This window comes from Balearica regulorum, chromosome 6 (genome assembly GCF_011004875.1).
Source record: "Balearica regulorum gibbericeps isolate bBalReg1 chromosome 6, bBalReg1.pri, whole genome shotgun sequence".
NCBI lineage: Eukaryota > Metazoa > Chordata > Aves > Gruiformes > Gruidae > Balearica > Balearica regulorum.
The window spans coordinates 35,803,200-35,828,557 of NC_046189.1; the positions used below are offsets into that span (position 1 = coordinate 35,803,200).

The 25,358-nt window shown below is 37.1% G+C and overlaps 1 protein-coding gene across 11 annotated transcripts in view; it reads left to right on the forward strand.

Moving 5' to 3' along the window:
• Positions 1–25,358, forward strand: part of R3HDM1 (R3H domain containing 1) — a 54,456-nt gene that overhangs the window by 12,031 nt on the left and 17,067 nt on the right. For 5 of the 11 annotated variants that reach the window (XM_075757193.1, XM_075757200.1, XM_075757195.1 and 2 more), the window contains 13 exons: positions 3,729–3,843; positions 6,468–6,546; positions 8,137–8,196; positions 8,278–8,418; positions 10,955–11,063; positions 11,160–11,255; positions 12,641–12,678; positions 12,761–12,811; positions 12,958–13,184; positions 15,903–16,157; positions 19,685–19,839; positions 21,308–21,409; positions 24,990–25,244. In XM_075757193.1, the coding sequence (XP_075613308.1) occupies positions 3,729–3,843; positions 6,468–6,546; positions 8,137–8,196; positions 8,278–8,418; positions 10,955–11,063; positions 11,160–11,255; positions 12,641–12,678; positions 12,761–12,811; positions 12,958–13,184; positions 15,903–16,157; positions 19,685–19,839; positions 21,308–21,409; positions 24,990–25,244 (1,683 nt within the window). The remainder of the gene's footprint in view (positions 1–3,728; positions 3,844–6,467; positions 6,547–8,136; positions 8,197–8,277; positions 8,419–10,954; positions 11,064–11,159; positions 11,256–12,640; positions 12,679–12,760; positions 12,812–12,957; positions 13,185–15,902; positions 16,158–19,684; positions 19,840–21,307; positions 21,410–24,989; positions 25,245–25,358) is intronic. The other 6 variants (XM_075757198.1, XM_075757203.1, XM_075757202.1 and 3 more) reach the window with 5 other exon arrangements.

A 25,358-nucleotide genomic window follows, 5' to 3' on the forward strand; every position in this document is an offset into this window, starting at 1 on the left:
TGGTATTTGTTACCATGTCCTCTGGGAATCTGTCCTTAGCTGCGTACTGCAAGGTCCCTGTTAAAAGGAATTATTGCAGTAGTAGAAAAGTTGTAAAGGCCAGTTCTTACAGAATGAGTTGAATTGTGTGATAATCTAAGTTTGTATGAAAGGAATACCATAAAGCAGATTGTATATTAAGAAACAAAATTAGATCTAGCTGTGAGTTTTCTTTAGAAACAGTAACCTAGAAGCAATGGCTTATGAATTGTAATAACTATGCAAATGATTGAGAGAACAAATATGATTCTTCCCTGTAGAGAAAAGCATGTTGACGAGAAGAGTTAGAAGTAGGAATTTGTTACAAGGTCTGATGCTGGAGTGCACATCCTATGGGGCACAGCTCTTCCATGACCCTCTGTAACAACTCAGGCAATTTCTTCACCCATTCTGCTTTCTTTCCCAAAGAATCTTTGGGAATGGCATGGAAGATTTCTTTTGTAAGCACCAGTTGGCTGCTGGCTGCATAACTAGGAACTGGTGTGAGTTTTGGGATAACTCTGTAGTCTTCCCTATGACTGTTTCAGTCACCCCTTCCTCTCTAGTGTGTGTGTATACAGCAGCTCTTAGCAAGGTAAAACTCCTAGGCACATACAAGTGTAGAAATCACTTAGCAAGTCGCTGCTGGCTGCTTCTCAAAGGCTTTAATGAAAGAGGTCACAGACCTGCCAAACTGTCTCAAGCAGATCAATTTATTTTCTCATATACTTGTTTATATTTTCTTGAGCAGTTGCAACATGAAAAAAGATACTGTTCCTTACTGAGAAACCTAGGTAGGACCTCACAAATTTTTAAGCCCTATCTGTTAAAAAGCACTGGCAGCCTTTTACTAAAAGGTGCTATGAAAGTACAATCTTATCCGTTTTTTGCAGGAAGAACAACATAACTGATTTGATCTTTTATCTTTGTGAATACACCAAGTCTTTATTCTCTTGCTATCCTTTGTCTAAATATTAGTTGCTGGGGTTATTCTAATTCTGTGTGCTCTAATATGAAGTACGAACACTAGCAAAGGATGATTCATTTAAACTCTCTTTTAAAGAAGGGCTGTTTTCATATGAATGACAGTTATTATAGGTAACAAGTAAATAAACCTTCAAAAGATTGAACTTTTTCCTCTTTAGCAAAATAAAACAACAGCGCGGGGAGACTACCAGGGTCTGTAATGCTAGTTTATACTGATCTGTGTAAATTCAGGTTTAGAGATTGCTGGTAAAAAGCCAGGTAATGGACCCAGGCCATAGCGCCATTATGTAATATTCTGTAATGTTTCCTGACTCCTAACATTTTCTCAAGTGTTTTAAACTGGAGGAATTTAGCAGGTTTTGATGGCTGGGCGGGGGTGTGTGTGTGTGCATTTACTTTTTATTTAGCTTTTTCTTGTTTAATCAGGATTTGGTGACAATTTCTTGTGCTATAATGAGGATTTCAGATAGGAGATCTGAGTTACAGTAAAGAGGTTTTAAATCAGTGTGCCGTCAGAGAGACACAAACAGGATGAGATTAAAAGAATTTTAGGAAATAGAAGTGAAAAGATCTTTCGGCAGCTTTCCAGTCAAATAGGTCATATTTAATTAGATGCTACAGTTTTTATAGCATGAAATCACACGAAAGTGCCCTTTGGTACACAGTTCAGTTGTATCACACTTTGAAGTAGAATTGGTTGTAGTAGAACTGGCTGTTCAGATGGCTATTCCTTTTTTAGCTCTCATTGGGAAAAGAAGTATGAAAATGATTACTTGCTGAAATCCTTTGACTAAACTATTGCTGTATGCTGTTACTTCAGATGAGTTTAGAATATATGTAGTCAATCAATTTTCTAGTGAAGGAAAATCAGATAATGAAAATCTCCTTAATTTACTGATAGTTTTGTAGAGTATTATCCAAGTCAGAAATAATTTCTTAAGACATAAACCATGTTTCTTTTCTTTTTCAAGTAACTTTTATGCAGCTACCAGGTGAACAGTAGGTGTAGTGCACTTTGTAGTGACAAATAAATTGCTTATGTGAATTATATTCAGGTTTATGAGGTGAGGAATGGAAAGATATTTGTTTTGGACTCCTTAAGGTTTGTAGCCAAGTGAATTCTCAAGATCAGGAAAGAATTATACAAAAGAGTTCATTATTAGTGATTGGTAATGTATTTTCATCAGATTTGTTTATAGATAATATCATAAAAGCTGAGAAATCTTCACACTTGTCATGCTGTTTTGCAGGGAGTTCATGAATTAGTAAGTTTAATTAGAACATATAGTGTGGGGAAAAATTATAATCAAAGGGAGAGCTGATAGTTTTATCAGCTAAACTTTTTGTCTCATTTGAAAAAGTTGTTACTCCAAAAATGCATAGTGAAACTAGTTCTTAACCATAACCTCCTTGGTATAGGGTTCTCGTTGCCCAGCTCTGAAGGGACCAAGGGAGAGCGAGCAGTTTGGTGTCCTAGGGCAGGGAGGAGCATCACTGCAGGTTGTGCAAGGATGTGTTTGTGTGTGAAATAGTCTTTAACCTTGGAGAATCCTGACTATATTTCTCTGGCCAGCTTACATGAGCGAGATCAAGTCTGTGGAATGACACGAGGAGAAGCTTAGAACAGGTTTGAAGGAAGAGCGAATGGGAAAGGGTTTGGTGCAGGACAGAAGAGTGATAGGCAAGAATGGATGAGGGGCAGGTTCTTTGGGTTGGGAAGGATTAAATGTTCTTGGGTGGGAGGAGTGACAGCATCAGCTCAGTTGGCATCTGGGGAGCAAAATAGAGTTCCAGATAAAAGGTGATGGGGGAGTCTTGCTCTTACAGGACTTTGCCACTCCTCCTCTTGGAGTCATTCAGACACACGGTGTCTCTATTTCCTCCTACCTCCTCTGGTTTTGCTGTCTGAAATATGTTAGTCCTTCACTGAGGGTAAAAAGAGTAGAGACATGAAAAACAGATTACAATCTTCCACTATAGGGGACTGTTATGTCACTATAATTTCAAAGGGAAGCTCTTTTTTGCTGTATTTGGGAAACAGGTTTTATGATACTTCACTACTTGTATAAAAACATGGCTTTTGAGATGATTACACACAAAGTTGCTTTGTCAAAATATACAGGAAGTTAAGAATCTAAGCCTTGATGACAGTAAGGTTTGCAAATTTTCCCTTGATATGTTGTACTGTAAACATTTCCCTTTTTTGTGGATCTGGGAATGCTGGTCTGTCTTAGATTGAAACATCTGTTTTGTTTTTCTTTTCTTCTTGACATAAACCAAATTGAAACTTGAAACAAGCTTTTATAGTCAAGAACTGTGATGAATGGGGGGAAGCATCGTGGATGATGCATTACTTAAATTTTATACAGCTTCTAAGGTTATAGATCTGAAACACTGGAATATTTTCACATGTGTATCAAATAAGATACTTTAAATTCATTTTGAAATAGCATTCAGGGCCTAGATGTATGTGTAAATTCTAAAATGTACATGATACTTTCTATGTCTTCTCTATAGTTTTTGATTTTCTGGTAAATAATTTCATTTTGTGGTCGCATAAAGTACATGAGGGATCAGAAAGAATATGAAGGCAATTATTTTCAGTGTTACTTGTTTATTTTCTGTGTTACTGCTTTGTTTTGTAGGTAATATAGTACAAAACAGTTCTCCTGTAGGTATTGTTTGAAATAATTTCCGTGATGACTGATTTTTACTTTTGACAGGAGAAAATTCAGATCCAGTTGTCACAGTCTTTTGAAAAAGAAGAAAAGCCTGCAAAAGATGAAACGGAAAAGGAAAAATCCAGTGATAAACTGTCCAGAAAAATGTTATCAAGAGGTTTGCTATCTGTCATTGTGCTTTTAAATGTACTGCATAGATAAATAAGATTTAGCGAAAATGCAGTTTGCTTCCAGAACGTCATAGCATAAACATTACTTTCATTTTTAGCAAATGAAGCAAATAGATCAGACATCTTCGAGCTGGAGAAGGAATTGGTCCCAGAGGATGCAGTGCTTTCGAGGCTTCCTCAAACATATGTACTCCAGCACATGCTTTTCCTTTCTTGCCTGTCTAGCTATGCAGATCAGCGTAAAACTAATTGTGTTGCCTCAGTTGTGTGCAAGTGTTCTTTGGAAAACTGACTGTACAAGTCAGTACAAGTTGTTATCTTATTCCAGACTTCGTTGTTACAGGTTTTGTGAAACTTAAGTGAGAATGACAACTACCTTTGTACTTTTTCTTATCTTTATTCAACAGAAGTCAGTGTTCTCGTTCGTTTATTTATTTTACTTTTGATAGTATCTAGAATTTTTTTATAATGTTTTGGAGCAAGGGTGGAACTACATAAGTAAAAATGGGAAGTTTTATTTTTTCACTTCAATTTCCTGCATTCTGGATTGAAGATCTATTCTATATGCTGAAAACCTTTGGTTTTTTAACCTGGAACAGAACTGCAAAATTAATGATGTAAGCCTGTCTCTGTCCATATTTTCTAATGCCTCCTAAAGGCAGAAGACTTTACGCATTTAAGTTGGCAAATCATTGTACAGATTTTGCTTTAAATGAAGGATCCAGAATGTTTATCTAAACATCTTAGATCAGCCAGCATGTAGGAAATGTCTTTAAAGCTAGAATTCTTACTGAGACAGGTAGCACTTGTCCGTCTTGTGTCCCTCAATTCCATTAGGCCTTCCTCATGTGGCATTTCAATGCATTTTGTCCCAGCTGGCAGACACGTATTTGTGAAATGAAAAGCACTGGGATGGAAAACTTAACTGCATTTATAAATCTCAGTCTTTGAAATGATGCCTTAAAAAACTAGGGTGTTCTTTCTGAGCTAACTTGCATTTTGTATATGCCCACCTTGTAAAATTGAAAAAAAAAAAACCCAACACCACCCCTCAAAAAAATCCCAAACAAAACCAAACCTGACCGATCAAAAAAACCCCCTAACACTACCAAAAAAACCCACAAAACCAGCCAGTGTGTAGGTAATGATAAAGAGTTAAGAGCGAAGTAACAAAATGCCTAAGATAGAGGTAGCTGTTTTAAATTCACCCACTATCTCCTCTGGAGGTTAATTACTTCCCAATTTAGGATGTGCCAAAATAGAAAATGATGGAATTTAAGCATCAGTCTTCTAGTAATTATAGCTAAATTATTGCTTACTTGCAAATTAAGAAAATTAAATAATTATTCAATCTTAAAGTTGTTTTACCGAGATACCTTTTTTTTTCCCCCTTCCCCTCCTCAGAATCAAAAGTAATCCCAAACCAAAAATGCACAAACTTGCTTGGTTTCATTTATACTCTCTAGTTAATATACAGGCAGGATTGATAGCGTAACAAGATCTACAGATAAAGGAACCCACTATCCTTCATCTTTAGGGAACTAGAGATTCCCTGTCCTCAGGTGGACTTGGATTTTCTCCAGGAAAAGTTTTAGTTTTCATTTTTGAAGATTGGACTCTTTGGTCATGCAGGTTCCCACTATGCCAAAAGAGGCTGTTCTGCCGGCACCGTTGCTCTAGTGAAAATGCCTGCGTAGATTCTCTCCCCGCCAAATCTTACCTTGCTTTGTGCATGATCCCCCTTTATTGCTAATAGAAACTGATTTTCAATGATTGCTCTCCATACTGACCGCAAAAAGCCCTGGAACAGCTAGGATGTAGGCATAAGTTTGAGCTGTGCCTAACTGGAGACTAGGTTGACACGTAGAAGTTCTTGGAAGAAATCTAGTTCCAAAAATATTGTTAAAACACCTCTGGCTTTTACATCTGAGACTTGGAACTCTGGAAGGTGCTTATGTAAGGGAAGATTTGGTGTTAAATCACTTCTTTCAGTGACAGATTTTAGAGAACAAAATGTAACTTTGAATACTGTGTTTCACTGAAACCAGAAAGAAGCCAGAGGTTGTGAGACTTCTTTTTGAAAACTTCTCAACATTATGTTGTGAAAACAGTCCAACAGAAGAAGGATTTTTAATAATATAAAATAATATTTGTGAAGGTTAAACTGTTATGTTCTGAATGACAGTATTTCTTTGGGCAACATCCAGTAATTCTATAGATCAGCTGCTGGTCCACAGAAGCGCATACAACAGTGCAGTGTAGTATATTGAGAAGTTGGGTGACTCACGGTGATACACTGCTTGAAAATACGTAGCAATTTGTTAATAGCTGGGCAGTGTTACTTGAAGCTGTTGCTGTATTACACTTGAATTAGGAGGATGGAGGAGGTGGTGTTGGGTTTTCTGGGTTTTTTGGGGTTTTTTTTTTTGTTTGGTTGTTTTTTTTTACTTGTGAGCCTTTTCCCTGGAAACGGGAAATATTTAATTTTGGGAATAATGTGCCTAATAGTTATATAGTATTGATTCATAAATACCATATTCAACAATAATTAAAAAAACTAGTATTAATGTTTGTTCAAAGTGTAATTTTGCTCTCTTCCCCCCACCCTTAGATTCCAGCCAAGAATACACAGATTCCACTGGTATAGATCTTCATGAATTTTTAGTAAATACATTAAAAAACAATCCCAGGTAAGCATCAGTAATGCCAACTTTCTGTTTTTCGTTCTTGTCGTTGCCTGAGGTGTAACGCCACCTGTTTGGATTTTTTTATTATTTCCCACCCCCTTACCTGTCTAACACTACATGTCAGCCTGTGCAACAAAATCTCATCCTAAATAACTATCTAAAGCACCAATCCACTGTAATTTGTGTGTTATATGAGCAGAGGTTCAAGACACTGAAGTGGTTTAAAAGCTTTTGATGTTTAATAAGCAAATAATGAGTCTGTGTGCAGTACTATCCCTGAAGGGGCTCTCGTACTATGTCTCTCAAACTTGTACTCTTTTAGCGTCTGCTTGTTGGAGACTAAACTGCTTTCTCTCACTTAAATCTGCCTTGCACTGAATTCATAGACAAAGGAACTTTTTTTTTTAAAGCTGTACCATATAGCCATAGTTAGAGATACAGATCTTTGCTCTGCACATCGGGAAAAAAAATCTAATCTAATTAAAGTCCATCATTTGCTAGCAACAGAGTTGCTAACTGTTAGCAATGGTTCTGTTGCTTTGAGGTTTGTGGCACATTGCCATCTATCTTGTTTGTTCTTTTCCTCAATGGGTTTAATACCAGGTCTATGGCTATACATACCAGGCAAGAAATTAACTCGGTGGGATTGTGCTGCTGTTGCAAAAGCTATTCCACTACGATTTGTTATTCATTAATATTATAGTTATGATTTCCAATGTGATAATGTAATGGGATTCCATTTTATTGGCAAAAAATGTAAAATGAGCTGTAATAAGGAGCCAACGCCATTTTGTCCTATAAAGTAAAATTAGAAAGCACAGACCTCTGCTAGACTGTTATGTTTGAATTTGAAGTTGTAAAGCATCCCAATGAAAATGTAGGTGAAGGTCTGCTGTGAGTTTACCTGCTCAATAACTGGAAAGCTTGGTTATCTGATGTGCACAAATTATGAGCTGTGGGACAGTTCATTTCATCACTTTAATGATTTATGGGAACTGGCATAAACATTTTTAAGACTTTTGTTTTATGGTGTTTCAGCTAATGTTCATTTCTCACCTTGAGTTTTAGCTTTTTCATTTTCTCTTAATATCTCATCACGCTGCAGTGTGTGTCAGCTGTTAACCACTTGCTTGTTGGTATGTTGTAGTGCCTTCCGTTATCAATACTCTGTCACTTTGTGTCTCAGTGATCCCATGATGTGCTTCACAATCCAGGGGTCAGTTCAGGCCTCTGCAAATCTTACTACCCTTGCTAGCCAACAGTAAACCACCTAGTCACTGTTTTTCCTCCTTCTTGAGACTGTCTTCTCAATGACTGTACTTTCTGTTGAGTCTACTGGGCAGAGATAACTTGGAGGATCCTTGTATTCTGATTTCTGAGATGAGAACAGCACGTTTCTTTAGGCGGGTTCAATTAAATATAGCTTACTGAAAAATGAATACTTTGTCCTAAAAATACTGCATTTGACACCTGGTGGTCCTGTTTACCGTCTGCCGTCATCCCTTGATCACAGATCTTTGTGTATTCTCAAGATGAATACAGCTGCAGTTATTGGAGTGTCTCATATGTGAGTTGCTGTGTTTTTATTTTCAGGGACAGAATGATGCTGCTGAAATTAGAACAGGAAATTTTAGATTTCATTGGTAATAATGAGTAAGTACTGTACTCTTATAGGAAAAAAGAATTCAAGAGTGTTCCTGTTTGTTTAATAAAGCTACTATTCCTTTCTTCCAGAGCTCCAAGAAAAAAGTTTCCCCCAATGACATCTTACCATAGAATGCTGTTGCACAGGGTAGCTGCTTACTTTGGATTAGAGCACAACGTGGACCAGAGTGGGAAGTCAGTCATAGTAAATAAAACTAGCAATACAAGAATGTAAGTTTAAAAGCCTTGAAAAAACTTTTTGGCATGTAGATTTAACACCTGGGGTATATAATGCAATGATGCTGCATCTGTAGCAACAGGGGTCTATCTGCTCATTGGGAACTATGCAGCAAGGAGAGGTAGTTGCAAGATCTTTACTGTTTGCGTTCCAGTGCTGTATAATAATGTGATGTTTTGTGTTTAAACTTCCTTTGGGGAAAAAAAAGGATATTATCTGTAAATTAAGAATTTTTGTTGCTTTTCTCACAGAGATGCATTGCTAACTTTGTTTCCATGAAATATGAATTTAAATCAACCATTTATCTCTTTAAAGATTTACACCAGTAAAGTGTACAAAGTATGTTCATTGTTTCTTTTGGAAAGCAGAACCAGCCCTTAATTTAGAACAGGGTCACTTCTGTTTTGGTGAAGGGAGGGGACAAGACTTGCACAACTTTTGGCTTTCGTACTGTAAAAATCCACTGGGAAAATTCAGGCATTGAAGTCTTTTGTTGGAATAATGTTGCTTACAGATCTCACATGGCCTTACAAAATAAACATAGCAGGGAAGTGTCAGCTAGGTTAACAAATCATGGCATGCTGCTTTACTGTGAGGGCTGGGGAGATGTTGGACAAAGCACTAGGCGAATCCATATTCTAAAAAAAGTAGCACTGGGGTCATAGCAACTCCAAACCCTGTGCGTAGTTGACATTTTCATTCAAAGGACCCAGCTGTTCTGTCTGTCCTCTGCACTTGCTCTGTCTCCTCATTTTCCTCTCAGAAAGACAAAGGACTGATGCGTTGGTATATTTATGCCACCTAGCTTCTAGTTTCAACTTAAAGCATTTGCCTTATGCCATTTTTGGTTGAGTTTGGGTTTTGTTTTTTTTTTTAGTACTGCATAATTTGAACATGAAAATAGGAGTTTACAGCTCCTGCATCCTAATCCTAGTCTCTATGTACACTCTCTAGCTTTGGGAGAAAAAAAAAAATCTAATGATCCACCCTAATTTTAGAGTCTGTAGAACTGAGATAATATACCACACTGAAATTTCACTTAAGTAAACAGTTTCCTCCTCAATAGTTTCTAGAAAAATATATAGAGTCTAAATATATGTGGAATAACTTATGTATTTGTATATGTGGTTTTGCTTTGGCTATACATTCTCTATCTAAATTGACTTATAAAGGCATACATTTAAAATCTGTCTTTGCATCTGTCAGCATCTCTAGACTGAAGCTTCAGTCTAGCACTTCAGGTGTGGAATAAGAACTATTAAAAGATGATTTCTTCATTTGTATGCTTTTTTTTTTTTTCATAGACTACTTAAATAGTGTATGGCCTCTGGAAGCCCTCTATAGGTGTAGTTACTAATTAGCAGGCATTTCATCTAACCTGCAGACATTATGATTCTTAATGTTTTCAATATTCTTATTTTAAATCACTTTGGATATAAAATAAGAATTTAGAAAGAAAACCTTGGAGATCTGCTCCATGTTGAATAAAACCAAACTTACCTTTTCCTCATAGGCAGATTCCCGGCTCCATCGCCGATCAGTGATGTTACTGACATCAACAACCCAGTGCATACTGGGACGTCTCAGTGGAGTGGGAAGTTGGTGATTGCAGGGCAGTAAATTCAGGGACCTTTAAAAGAAAGAGGTAAGACAGTCTAAAGGTTCTCTGAAATGCCTGCTAATTATGTTTGGGCATCCAGTAACTAATAGTTAGGCTTGGCTGTTTTATAGAGAAAGATCTCCTGACTCTATACACATGTCCTGGGTAATGAATAAATGAAACAGAAGTAGAGAAGAGTATACATATGTTTTGTCTTTTATGAGACAAATATTTCCTGATTGTCTGACAAATTCTCTTATGATAGTAGTAGTTTTATTGTCTAGGTACTTGGTATCTATTTTTAATAACAAGAACTTGCAAAATATCTCATTTTCTTTCACAAAACAATATATATAGAAAATGTTGATTGCATCATCCTCTCACTGTGATCTTGTGAAGCTCTTGCTTGCCTGCATTGTACTGTTCTTCGTCTCTTGCTTATTTCTACATAATTTTGGTTTAGAAGTTTGTAAGTTTCGATGCTTTCTCCTCTATCTTCTTATCTTCTGTTTTCCCTTGAAATGAATTCTGAGGTATTACAGCTCTAGCAGAAAGCACCTATCTTCACTTCCATGCATGCCCAATGTCCCTTGCATGGCACCAGTCTGGATTCAAGAACACTTCTGATTCCCCAAGGGCATGTGGTTTACTTGCCACCTTAATTGGAAATTGAAGCAAAAGCTTTGAAGGAGGAAGAGATTTTAAAAGCAGGTTTGTTATGCCTCAGGAACAGGACTTGTCAGGGGTACACATCATCTTACGTCTTTGGTACCTTTTCCATTGCCTGGACAACGAAAATCTATCACTTCAGTTAGACATATATAAAAAGTATATTTAACGTTAATCTTGAATATATTTCAGTTTGTTCCACTCTCTATAGTATATGTTTACAAAACCATAAATCTTGTCTTTCTAATGACTTTTCATAGACCTGACCAAAAGTTTTGTGAGCATATAAAGGATGAGAAGAGTGATGATTTCCAGAAGCGGTATATCCTTAAAAGAGATAACTCTAGTTTAGACAAAGATGACAACCAGGTAAATACATACGGATTATTTCCTTCCACTTGCTGTATTTGATTGTGTATTTATACTATTTTCCTGTAGAAGTTGACACTGTATCACTTAATTTAGATGAGAATACGATTAAAAGATGACAGAAGAAGTAAATCCATAGAAGAACGTGAAGAAGAGTATCAGAGAGCTAGAGAAAGAATATTTGCACAAGATGTATGTATCAAAGCAAATCTTACGGTGTTTTGTATGAATACTTCACACACATACATGCACATGTGGGTTTTGTTAAAAGATACTTCTTTCCAGAAGCCTTCTGTATCTGACGGGGACCGAGCAGATAGGAGTTGTTAGGGTGGCCTGAGTGGTATTGAAGTTTCTGAGAAAATTTCTGTTTTCTCTAATCACCACTGTATGAAACTCAAGCAACCTTCAAGAATTATTTTTGGTGCCTTATCTAGCATTACGTATTTCAAATTCAGCAAGGGGCGAAATAATGCATTAAGTTACAGAGTTTTGGTACTGCAATCATTTCAATTGTTACTCAGAGCAATAATTATTTAAAAGAACAAACAAAACCAAAACACTATTTTTTTTTTTCTCACTTGTATCTGTATCAAACACATCTTGTGACTAGCCACAGTAAAATGATTTTAATTCCCATATGTGATATTTCAGTCAGAAATGTAGAAATCTAGTCTTTCTTGACTGGAGTTATTAAGCAGGACAACATTGTAAACTATAATTCAATCACAAGTATATCTTTAGTTACATTGAGTGAAACAGAACAAATATGTTTTCAAAAATACACATTACTTCTAATAATCCACTTTTTCTGACATTTATCTGTAGATCTCATGCATCCAAACCCAGATTCTTGTTCTGAAAAAAGAGTAACGAGCTCTGAGATGCTAATTTGCTATATCCAAATCTTTTCTGAAAGCCTTTTTTTTTTTTTTTTTTTTGTTCACCTTAGTTACGAACAAAAAGAATGGTCTTTTGGATATAAAATTAGCTTTTGCATACTCACATACCATGCATTGTACCCTTAGAAGCTTTGTGCTACATGTTAGAAGTCACAGTCAAGGACAACGTAATTGAAGTTAATAATAGCCGTTTTGATTGTATATTCTGTCTGCTTTTTAGCATACGTACTTGTACCCAAAGAATTCAGTACAGTTATTGCAGTAGCCAGCATCGTCTTCTACTTCACACTTTCAAGCGGAAGACAAGGCAACTCAGGTGGTGTAACACTTGTGAAGTCACACATCAGCTGGAAGTTACATAAGGCAGAGAAGGCCCAATAGAAGAACTGTAACTTCAGAAAAGATATTATATAAACAAAATGGTCAGCATTGTAACTGTTCTAATGCTAACTTTTCTTTCCTGCAGATGGGCCTTTTTATATTGCCTTCTTTTTCCCCTAACATGGAAATTATCCACCAAAGAGGTTCAGTTTTCAGACAGCTTAACATAAAGAGATGGTGTAAAACTCCATGCATTATACAAAAGACTCCAAATTGCAGCATGTTTTGTCACTGTGCTATAGTAGGGTTTCTAGATGCCATTCATATTAATTTCTACGCTTCTTTGCCCCTCAGTCCCTGTGTTCCCAAGAGAATTATTTCACTGATAAAAGGTAAGAAAATTTGCAGTTTAATTCTGTTTAATTTTCCTATTTTCTTAATAAATATTAAGCTATCTTATTAAAATGTCAACAGAATCCAGGAGGAAGAAACTAATAGTACACAACAAAGACGACAGATACTTAGGTATTTGATGCTTTCTTTAAAAAAAAATAAAACTCTAAAGTATTCTGCATGCATTTCACCTTTTCTTTTCTTTCTTTTTTTTTTGTTTTCTTTTCTCTTATTTTGCAATTGATGCTTATGCTAAAAGTTTAGTTTATAACTTACAGAATCAATAAGGAAACATCAGGGAGATCAGCCAACAGCCATCAGAGCAGTACTGAAAATGAGCTGAAGTATTGTGAACCCCGTCCCTGGAGCAGCACCGACTCTGATAGCTCCATCCGCAATCTGAAGCCAGCTGTAACGAAAGCCAGCAGCTTCAGTGGGATATCAGTTCTGACAAGAGGAGATAGCTCTGGAAGCAGCAAAAGCACAGGCAGGCTGTCTAAGACAGGTATAATAAAATCTGTACAAATACATAGTTACATAGCGGCGAAGTACCTGATGGATTGATACTCAATGCGTTTTGCAGATGTGTACATATGTAGGGGCCTGAGTCTCGTAGGTGCTCCGTGCGTGCAACTCCCTCTGGATGCAGTGGGTGCTGCATACATAGAGTGACTACAGACCTAGCCCTGTAGTGCCTAACTGCCTTGGAGAGCTAGAATTCAGGTAACACATTAAATGAAGACATTTTTGACTTTGGAAGTAAAATTTTAAAGTGCGTTATGGATGGCTTGAAGCTAAATGCATTTCACATTTCGAAGCATTTATCAACATAAGTACTTTGTTCAAAAGAAAAATTTAGAGTTCAACTCTTCAGTTTCAGTGTGGCAAAGCTGCATTGTGCAGTCTTGGGAAACTGTGCACTGCTGTCCTACTAGCTAGGAAAAAACAGCATTAAAGCCTATGAATTGTTAGTTATCTTTGTGTTATCTTTCAGTGCCAATGTTAGATTTAAATGAATATGGCTAAAAAGCATACTTAATTTTTAGATTGAAAAATCAGATCAGTGGACCAAAGTGTACTGTTTAATTTTAAGATTCAGGAATGTTGGGGGAAAAAGACTCATTTGATGAGTCTGGATTTCAAAAGTCTGTTAACTTGTAATTAATGTCCAAATAAAATCTCAGAAAATGCAGATATAAATCTTCTGTGGGTCAAAATGAAATTTGGTAAATACTTGTATTCCAGATGCCAACGTAATTTGATCCAATAGATAATCTTGGTTGTGGAGAATTTTGAGGCTTGTAACGCATGGGTGGGTTACAGATGTGTTATTTCAGAATTTGAAGTAGAACTGTAGAAAAGCAGAATATTATTACTTGCTTCTATTATGCTTGGCTTTGATCTTATTGATAAAACTTGTTTCTAATGAGGATCTGTTTAAATTTTTTGCTCTCCCTTAAACCACCACTACCTTATAGGTATATCACCTCACTTTTGTATCTTAATGGAGTAAACCAGTTACAAATTCTGTTTGTTGCATAAAAGAAATACATTCCAAAGTACTTCTGCATATTCTGTAAAGTCGTGCCATCATGTTGGGTTATTTTGTTCAGCAATGTAGTAGTACTGTTTGGCACAGCTTGAAAAGAAACTCCAACCTGACAATAGTGTATATATAAAATATATTCTTAGAAACCTTTGTTTTCTAAATTGCAAGAACATAAATGGATTCTTAAAAACTTGATTTTGGCATTCTGAGAGTTAGGCATTCTGAACTTTGAATGTTACCTTGAAGGTTGTTGCTTCACTTGCAGTTACAGGTTGTGGTGATTTTGCATGTGTTGAGATTGGTTTTATTTGTTCATTTTGATCAAGAATGTAATAGGCTTTAATTATGATGGCTTCAGCCTAATTTCTCTACATAATCTAGAAGAGGATACACTTGCAAACAAATCTTAATCAGAGTAACTTTGGTCAGGTAAAGATTGCTTTACAGAGCTGGGATTTGCTATTTTGCCCAGTTTACAATTAATAGCTTTGTATTTCTCTTCATCTAGCGATGAAAAAGGTTAATAGCAATAGCAAATGCTTCAGGCCAATATTTTACTATTTTTTCATACATACAAGTAAAAGGGTTACAATTAGAAATTTTTATGAAGGACTGCAAAGTAACTTCAAACAGTAGATAAATTTTGTCACAGCCCTTTCTGAGTCTTGCTTCCTCTTCTAGATTGTATAGAGGCTGCTAATGAAGACTTCTTAAGTTTAAACAACTATATTCTGTTTCCAAGTACTGCAAGTATAGCAAAGACTTCATAAAAAATATGATAACCTGTATACCTAGAGATCTAGGTATACAGTGATCTAGGAACAGTGCAGTTCTACAGACCTCTCCATTGTGGACTTTGGAATATTGCTTTAGCTGCATGCCTTGGCTTTCAGAAAGCTTGGGGTCTGGTTCTCCACTGCCTTGCAATGTTTATAGTCATTCATATCTGTAAAACGATTATTGCTTTCCATCAGCTATTTCATATTCCTTTTGAATTTTGAATTGTTGCATCAAACTAGGCTAAAGCTACCATATTACCATAATTGTTTCAGCTGTATTCTTGAAAAGTGTCAGAGGAGGGAAGAAATAATTTTGGGTTTTTTAGTATTCTGTAATTTGTCCAGCAGGTGAGTCAGAGAAGGCCTCTGACATCTAGTAGTGAAAAGAAAATGGCCGTTGCTTGCATGCAAGCTGTGTCTCCAGAGCATGTGAATTTAGCTAATGTATCTGAACGGACGTTGGGCCCGCTGCATCTGCGTTACCCCATGGCCTGCACATGTGCAATAGTTGTAGGCTGTGTGTTCATCGCTTTGGTGAATCCAGTTGATAGATGTACACGCATCATTTTGGAATAAGTAAACAATGACTTAAATGAATTGCAGATGAACATGTGTATATGTACAGGCATGTATTTTCTGTCCAGAAAATCGGAGCTAGATATGAAAGCCTCACTTTACAGTGCAAAGCAGTGCTGAATTGACCCTTGGTTCACAGAAGGAATTTTGTAATGGTATTCCAGGGGAGATGAAGGGGGAAGTTCATTGAAAAGGCAGCTCTTTAATAATGTACTTAAATGCTGAGCTTTAAGGGTAAGCATTTACAAGTATATATTTTTAAGTGAGCATGATGTTTCTGTCTCTAGGTAAAAACAATTTCTCATTACTCCTTTCCTAGGTTCAGAGTCTTCTAGTAGTGTAGGGTCATCCACGGGTTCTCTTTCTCACACCCAGCAGCCTCTTCCAGTGCCAGCTCTAAGCCAGCCTTCTCATGGCACGCCTGCCGTCTATCCAACTGTCAGCACTAGTAACTCTCTTTCCTTTGATGGTGGCATAAGCGGGCAAGTGGCACCTACTAGCGCTAGCTTCTTTTTGCTTCCCTTGGAAGCGGCAGGCATACCACCTGGCAGTGTTCTGATCAACCCTCAAACAGGTTGGTACACGCTTGTGGATGTTTTTGTTACAATTGAGAACTTGGAGAAAAATGCACGTGTGTTTACATAAGGTTGAATGTCAGTATTGTCCTTTTTATTTTTTTTTCCTGTGGTTGTGTTTGTTCAGTGCACTTAATTTAAAAAGAAAGCATGACTTTAGGATCAAAGGAATAAGGAAAACTCACTTGTTTTTCTCTAGTAGATTTTTAACTTATATGTTAAATATTCATGAGTGACTTGCACAAAATAAGACAATCCTATGATCTCTTATCCAGAACGCAGAATAACTTAAATTAATTGTTTCGGGTTTTTTCTGGAGAGGGAAAAGTCATTCCCAGTGCTACTATGAAACAGTTTCCATGAGGGGAGAGAGCCTGAAGAAGTATTCATATTGACTTGAAAGAATTTATCATCCTTCGTACTGTTTGTCACAACATACTCTTGTGTCTCTATGCTCATGACACTAACTTAATACAAGTGAAAGAAACAAGCATGAGATTACATGCTGTTTCTAAATGTCTGTTTGCCAGTTTGAAACAGGATTGTAATTGGCCAATACTCATATTTTTAGTAAGTAGTAGGAAATTTATACTTCATAAAGTAGATGCAAGGAGATGTGTGGATTAAATGACTAGTTAGCATTCTCTGAGCAAACTTTTACTTTGTTGTAGAAGTCAAGAAATCCTGAGAAATTTAATTTAGCTTTGATATAACACATTGTAATCTGTGGAAAATTATTATATTTTAAGTTTAATTTAAAGATTTGCTGTCCTTGTAAAAAAGAAAATACTTCAGATTATATTTCCTATCATTCTGTAGGTGAACTTTATTGCGTTTGAATATAACTGCATGTGATGTTTTAAACTAAATTTTTATCATTGGGGTTGTTAAAATGATCAGTTATTAAATTATTTCTAAAACTGAAAGGTTTAACATTGAAATAGATAATTTTATCATTTTCCTTAATATAAATTAATTGCAGTTGTATACAAAATTTGAGAATTTTTTTTCATTAATGATTCTGCATATTGATACGCTGCCTAAGATTTCTCATAAATGCCTTACTGTATAAATGGTTTAATCCAGCCCTGCTAAAAATTGGTTACAAATGACTAGCTGTAGCATCTAATTTTCATAGATAGCCGTTGGATGTGGAGCAGGATGTATTTGCCAACTTAGATCTAGGTTCTGGACAATAGCACTATTGACTTTGGTTTTCTAGTTCTACTGTGATAGTTGTACATCTTATACGTGAATTTTCCATTGTCTGTTGACCATCTGAAGACAAATATGATTAGTGAACAAGTTTTGCTAGAAAAATAAGTGGGTTTAGTGTTTGTATACACTAGAATACTTTGTGCTCTACATGAAATACAAAGACTGGCTGTCATTTTTCATACTATGAGTTTATAGCATGACCATACTAAAATCTTTAGAGGTGCTGTATGGCAAAACAGATATTGCAGGCACTGAAACAATACCATCAGCTTGACAGTGATTTCATGTAAAACATGATACAGTTTTGTCATTTAAAAAATAGCACGTTTTGAGTCATCTTCATTTCAGTTATGTGCTTGTCAATATTTTTTGCATGTGATTAATGTCACTTTCTTCCTCCTGTACTGTTGGTCATTTTCCCTGTTACGTTGATGGGACTTCCACAAGCAACAGGGAAGGGCAGAGAGACGAGTGGGATTGTGAAGGTTTTTAATCTGAAAGCATCTTGTACTTGCACCCCCTCAGAAAAGGCAGCAGAATTACAGACTTGACTCTGTTTGGTATTCATTAAAATTGGGTTGATTTTCAAATCGTGATTATTCCTACATTGTATCAATTTTTAATATATTTAAACCAGTCATTAATAGTCTTTAATAACAGAAGATTATGTTAATATCTAATGAGTGTCTAATAGAAGATAAAGTACACTTCCAGAACAAGGAATATCTAGGTTCAGATAAACTTTCAACTTACAATGTACTCAACTGATCATATTCTGTAACTGTTCATCTGGCTTTATTGTTCCAAATGACAGTCAGACCTCAAAAAAACATCCACTAGTTTCTCAGCATTTCTGACAGAGGATCTCATGACCTTAGGTCAACAGAGTTGTCGTTCTCAGTAGTTGAAGATGGTTATTAAAAACACTTCTTAGTTAGCCACTATAGGAAACAAGCTACTGTGATTACCAGAAAAGGAAGTAAGAAAATCTGACTCCCTGTTTATGTGAACATGACCAATTCTTGAGCATTAAAGAGAAAGCCATTAAGCTAAATTGAATATAGCTTGTCCAGCTGCATAATATGTAGCTTATTTTTGCAAGTCTGTTCATGTTTCCTGTCTCTTGCATTAATCACCTCAGTCCTCTCTTCAGTAACTTCTACACTCTTATGTTGGCCAGTTTAATCAAGGCCAGGTTGGATGGGGCTTTGGGCAGCCTGGTGTAGTGGAGGGTGTCCCTGCCCCACGGCAGGGAGGTTGGATACTAGATGATCTTTAAAGGTCCCTTCCAACCCAGGCCGTTTTAGGATTCTATGAAATATGATGGGATGAAGAAGTCTGAAGGATCATTAGTCTCCTTTGACAGGACCGTGGCTAGAGTGCAAAGGTTTTAGTCTCAGTTTATACCTTTTGGGAAAGAATCTCAGACAAAAAAAATATATTGGAAGAGCGAAAAATTTACATCAATATTTGGTCCATAAGCATCAAACTGAGCCAATGCAAGGCACGTGTCATTAAGCAGCTAGACGCAGGTCCTTGCTAGCTAATCTGTTGTTCCTTTGATTTGTTTTGTTTTTTCTAACCCAGGCACCAAAATAAATCACTGTTTGTTTATAATTTACTTTTAAGTAGTTTATTATTTAATTGTTTTTCATGAGTCCATTGCTGTAATATTGAACTATTAAATGGGAGAATAATAATACATTATTTAATTTGAAAGCTGAAAGCCAATTCATCTATGAATAGGGGAAGAGAGTCCTTTAACAGTAATCTTATTAGCAGTTATGAGAATACCATTGCAGCTATTGTTTTATATATATATTTTTAAAATATTTGCCTTTAAGCTCTCCTGTGTTCTGGTTGGTGTTCAAACTGATTAAAGGAGATTCATTTAATGGACTTTTAAAAGGTCCTTAAAACAGTATTTTCAGTAGGGGTTTTCTTTGTTACTCCTGCCCTTTTCAATCTACTTTATTAAAAATGAGTTTTCAAGAAAAGCAGGATACAGCAGATATTTATCTGTGCTCACTAAGTAAAGACTAGGATATTTTTGTTTACCTTAAATGTTTTAGTTTTTAACTGCATGTAGTTTGTCGAATGAGGCCTGTTTAGTCATTGCTATCATAAATGTAGTTGTGGGGATTTGGCATAAATCTGTCATATAAACCAGTATGACTTTGTTTATTTTCAAATTTCATTATTTTATTCATTTTGCTGACTGTAAATATACTTGTCTTTATTTTCTCCAAACTTAGATGATGCAGCTGGCTGTCATTTGGTTGTGTCTTGTTCTTTTTCAACTTTCCAGGTCAGCCATTCGTTAATCCAGATGGCACTCCAGTTGTGTACAATCCTCCTATGCCTCAGCAACCTGTTAGGACCCAAGTGCCTGGACCTCCGCAACAGCCGCCTCTTCCTGCACCACCTCAGCAACAGCCAGCGGCTAATCACATCCTCTCACAGGTGCACATGTCAAATACATGATGCTTGTATTGATGACCGATACTGTCAGATTGCTGCTTGATAACAAGGCATCATCAGTAGGTTTGTTCCGTTGAAGCATAGGTTAAGAAATAATAGCTACGCAGGTATGGGTAACTAGACTTTCCCCCCCACAGTCCTTGGAACTATCAGCTCTGCTAATAACTGAGCATGGTAGGCAGCCTTTTCTTAGAAATATAGAAGATATTTTAATATGAAAAATGTTGCGGTATCAAGAACACGCCACACCTAGATTGCTCTGGAAGAGAGGCTCTGCCTTCGTCCTTAGTCACACTGTGTGGTTATGCCCAGCATTAACAGTCATATATTCAGCAATTTGGGAAAGAGAGTTAATCCAACTGAAATCTTTGTCTCCTTGTCTTAAGGTTGTTTTTCAGCCAGATGACTTCTTGGGCTGTACCACACAAGCAGTACGCATGGCACAATAGTAGCAGCTTAGGACTGGTAGAGTGTGAACGCCTCTTTAGTAGCACTTTGGCTTACCCTGCTTACAAAACTGCACACTGAAGTACAGGATATACTTTATCCTAGTCTTGTACAAGAGGAATTTAGTAAAATAGGCCAGATAAAAGATAACCTCAGCCATTGAAGAAGATAAAAGCAATGAGTGTGTATAGGCAGAAGAAGGGAGGATTCTCCCTCTTTACACAGCAGCTATTTCAGGCACCAAGCTACTGGCTATAGTCTCCTGTGGTATTTTCAGTTTGTCCTCAAATTTTATAGGAGTTATTTATAGAACTTCATCTAAACATTTATCTTTGTTCATTTTCCCTGTTTAAATTTTCTGTTCAGGATACCTGTGTATGCCACAATAGAGATGGTCTGTTTTGGAAAAGGCTCATTTGTAGTCTTTCTCCCTGTCTAGTTTACAGAAGTGTGTATGTGGTGCTCGCACTTTTCTTCACAAATTCCCTACTACTTCTATAATTGCCATTTCAGTGGATACTGGAGTTGAACCTGCCCAAAATATTATCAGCAATGACACCTCTCTGATGTTCAAATAGCCATAATCTAGAGAAAACACTTTAGTATTGTTGAATAAGTGAAAGTAATATGTTTTAATCTGTGGTTAGTAGTAAGTTCATTCTGTCTTTAGAAACTTTGAAACAACTTGTATTTAGAATGCATGTGTAGTTTTTATTTTATAATTTCAAAAAAATCTCTAAAACAGTAAATGTTAAATAGAAGCAATTTCCTGACTTAGAGCTAATAGAATGTGTAACAGTTAAATGTATTTCTGCTGGGAGACTGAGCTATTGACAATTTACTTGTTTTAACTCTATGCAGTCTTGAGCTTAAAAAAAAAAAGTATCCGTTCCCTTTCTGGTCATGGCGCGTAGTTGCTTCTTCTGTTACAGAAGACTTTGGCTTTGTTTTCACTCCTCTTACTCTGATGTTAACCATGTTTATAAACCTGTTATTTCTTCAGCCTATGCGGTCTCTGCAGCCTTCTTCCCAGCCTGTACAGTACTCTGCAGTCTCTTATCCACCCCCGCTCCTGCCAGTCTCCTCTACACAGCAATATTCTGTGGTATTAAATCTTCTCTTCATCTCCTCTCTGCATGGGTTAATCTTTAGTGGATGCTGACCTTTGCTTGGTCCTTTCTAAGTGCTGTGTGATACAATGTAATGACTGGCTAGCTTTTCAGTCACAGTAAAATATTACCTGAGGGGGGGAAATAGTTCTTGAGATCTTAATGTGTTTATTTCAAGTGCAGCACAAATATATCTAAAAATAGAGATATGTAGATATAGCCTTAATTGTATACATATGATTTTCCTTTGTAAAGGAACAGCTTTTCAATGCTATTGTTTTGTTAGCCAGTCAGTACCTTGCTATGTCTCTGGATTAATCTCTTTCCATCCTTTCTTCTTGTTTCTTTGTCTACTCTTCCACTGAACTGTAATACCTTTTAAGAGATCAGCTGTTGTGGTTGTTTGAGGTTACCTTTTTCTAGCTGCTTTGCCAGAACTCTTTAACACTCCCATTTCACTAGCATCCCTTGTTTAATAAATAGAAGCTGGAAATGAAATATCTTAGGTTTTTGTGTTTAAAAAACCAAAACAAATAAAAAAAAAAACCCCACACAAACTGAAACCTAGTAAAGGAGAAGCATTATCCAAGGCAGAATCTGAACTAGAGTCCAGGTCAAAAATTGAGGCTTCCCAACTCCCCGTACTGCTCTGATACTCTGATGAATTGTGTTGGGTTTACGTGGCAAGGTTTTGGTAGCAGGGGGCTGCAGGGGTGGCTTCTGTGAGAAGAGACGAGGAGCTGCCCTTGTGTTGGACAGAGCCAATTTCAGGCGCCTCCAAGACTGACCCTGCACTGCCCAAAGCTGAGTCAGTCATTGATGCTGGTGGTGTCTCTGTGATATAATGTATTTAAGAAAGGGTAAAAAAACCCACTCTGCAGCAGCTGTGAGGGAGAGGACTCTGCAGACACCAAGGTTAGAAGCAGGAAAGGGAGGAGGTGCTCCAGGTGCTGGAGCAGAGATTCTCCTGCAGCCTGTGAAGGAAACCATTGTGAAGCAGGTTCTCTACCTGCAGCCCATGGAGGAGGATGGTGGAGCAGATACCCACCTGCAGCCTTTGTAGGATCCCACTCCAGAGCAGGTAGAGATGGCCTGAAGGAAGCTGCAGCCCGTGGAGGGCAGCAGCAGGCTCCTGGCAGGAGCTGTGGCCCATGGAGAGGAACTCAGGCAGGAGCAGGTTTGCTGGCAGGATCTATGACCCTGTGGGGGACCCACGCTGGAGCAGGCTGCTCCTGAAGGACTGCACCCTGTGGAAGGGACCCATGGTGGAGCACGCAAGAGCGCGAGGAGGAAGGGAGGAGCAGAGATGAAGTGTTATGAACTGGTCACAACCCACATTCCCAGTCCCCCTGTGCCACTGGGGGCGGGGAGGAGGTAGAAGAGTTGGGAGTGAAGTTGAGCCTGGGAAGAAGCAGGGGGGTGGGGGGAAGCTGCTTTTAGTATTGTTTTTATTTCTCACTGTCCTACTCTGTTAATTGGCAAAAAATTAATCTTCCCCAAGTTGAGTCTGTTTTGCCTGTGATGGTAATTGGTGAGCTATCTCCCTGTCCTTTTCTTGACGCATGAAATTTTCATCTTTATTTTCTCCCCCTGTATTGCTAAGGATGGGGGAGTGATAGTTTGGTGGGCACCTGACAGCCAGCCAAGGGTAACCCACCACAATCTTAAACAATAGCTAGTTTAGTATGTATTCAGAAGTTTTATTTTATTTTCAAAATTAATCGGAAATGTCTTCTAATAATAGATACAGATTTATCTGAATTCAATAGCCTGCATATAGTTAAAACTATATTGTAACTGTTATCTGTACTTTAGGTATACAATTCTAAAAGAAGTTGTGCTTCATGGAGGGCGTTTATTAGCAACGTTGTTTCTCATGTTATTTCAGAGTTTGCATGCATGTGGGCTGCAGTCAGTATAACTCCTTAGTAATGAAATGAGAATAGTTAATTAACCAATGTGAGCTTCCTATGTGAGTTTAGCATATGACTAAAGTGCTGTTAGTAGCAGCTAGTTTGGGCGTTAATTCACAATCATTGTTAGGCCTATAGTTTTAAAGCAGAGAATGAAACTTCTTCCAGACTTACAATAATTTCAAAGCCTTTCACATTCAGGAAATGGGTTCAAATACTAAGTGTGCTGGCAGTTTCAAAAATTTATTCCTGCTGATGGTAGCTTAAGTAACATAATGAAAAGAATTGATGGTCTTGGTTTGTAATCTAAATGCAACACATCTGTAGTTGGTACAAGGAAAGTTTGCTTTATCTGTTTATTGGTAATGCCGTGTTTCAGAGGTTAATCATGCTTGTTCTACGTATCTCACTGTAGGACAAACTGACCAGATCTGAATTTACTCATATTGGTAGTGTAACAGAAATAAATGTGTGTTGCTTGGGTTTATCCTTTGGACATTTTTAGAAGTAATATTAACTCATAACTAAGTATCAGTATCTCCTCACTAAACTAGGTATTATGAAAAGCAGCATGTAAAATCCAATGTAGAAAAGCATTACAGTTGTGTTAATAGGCATCATCAAAGAATGAAATGCCAAAGGCAAAGTTAGATTGTTATCTAATGAAAACAGGGCTTCTAAAGGTATTCTAAACAACGTTTTAAGTGCAACTTCATATTTCCTGTGATATTAAGAATATCTTTAGCCTGGGAACTATAAAATTTCATCATAAAATGTGAATGTAGCTAATCATAAAAGACAGATGTTGCACTTACTCTTTCTTCATTAACTCCTGTCTTCTTCAGGATGATCTAAAAGATGATCAGGTGGTCTTAAAATATTTTTAATGTTCCTCCATGTTTGGAGAGTCCACTTCTGAAGTATGAACCAAATCTTCCTGTTTAGGAAAAAACCCACAATACTCATGATAACTTCTAATTTCCAGGATGTTGATAATTTGATGCTGAATTGCTTGTAAAGAAAAAGAGTTACAATAATAGAAGTTTCAAATTTCACAGGACTCCTGCAGCGCTCAGTGCAATCAGTATCATAGTTTCAGATGTTAATAAAATACCTATAGTAGGTAACAGCTAGACTACATTTCCTGCAACTGTTACTTGATTTCAGGCTAAAAAAAGTTAATCCTTACATGTAGTATAATACCAAGTTAGAGGAATGTACCTCGTTATTCAGGATTAGAGCCTCATTAACTTAAGCTCTTAAAACCAAAAATTACTTTAGCAATATTAATGCCTTCTGCTATTTTAACTGGGGTTAGATGTTTTCACCCAAACTTCGGAGTCCAATCAGACTTTGACAACTGAATTCTTACAATAAGTAGATAAGAGGCAGATGTAATCCAAAAATTGAATATTTGCAGTAAAATGAGTGAAGTCTCTGAATGTGGATGTTCTTTCGTGCTGTGAGCCCTGAAGATCATTTACTACTGTGTTCCATCTTGTTCTTTCCTGTTGTTCTTTGGCTGGTGTTGCTATTGTGCAGTAATCAAAGACGTGCATATCTGAAACTTAATGAGATATTTGGCTATCTTATTCATTCTTTCTGGAATGTACATTTGTGAATGTAGGTTTTCCTTTTTTTTTTTTTTTTTAAACTATTACAGCAAGACAACCTAGGATCACAATTTAGCCATATGAGTCTTGCCCGCCAGCCACCGGCTGACCCAGCTGAACCTCATACTGCTATGTTCCAGTCCGCTGTCGTCCTCCAGCCCCACCAGCAGCCTGGTTACATCATCACGGCTGCTCCACCGCCCTCTGGCCAACCAGTTTCTGCTCCAGGCTACTCGACATCTAGCCACTCTGTCAACCAGCAAGTACTCCAGCAGCAGGGATATGTGCAGCAACCTGTGCCGCAGGTACAATGGCTCTGGTTTCCTCCTCCCAAAAGCTATATTTAAAAACTGATGGTGCTGTTCTATTAGTGAGCTTTTTATATGGCGTGGGGCTCCCTGTTAAATTCCAGCTGTGTG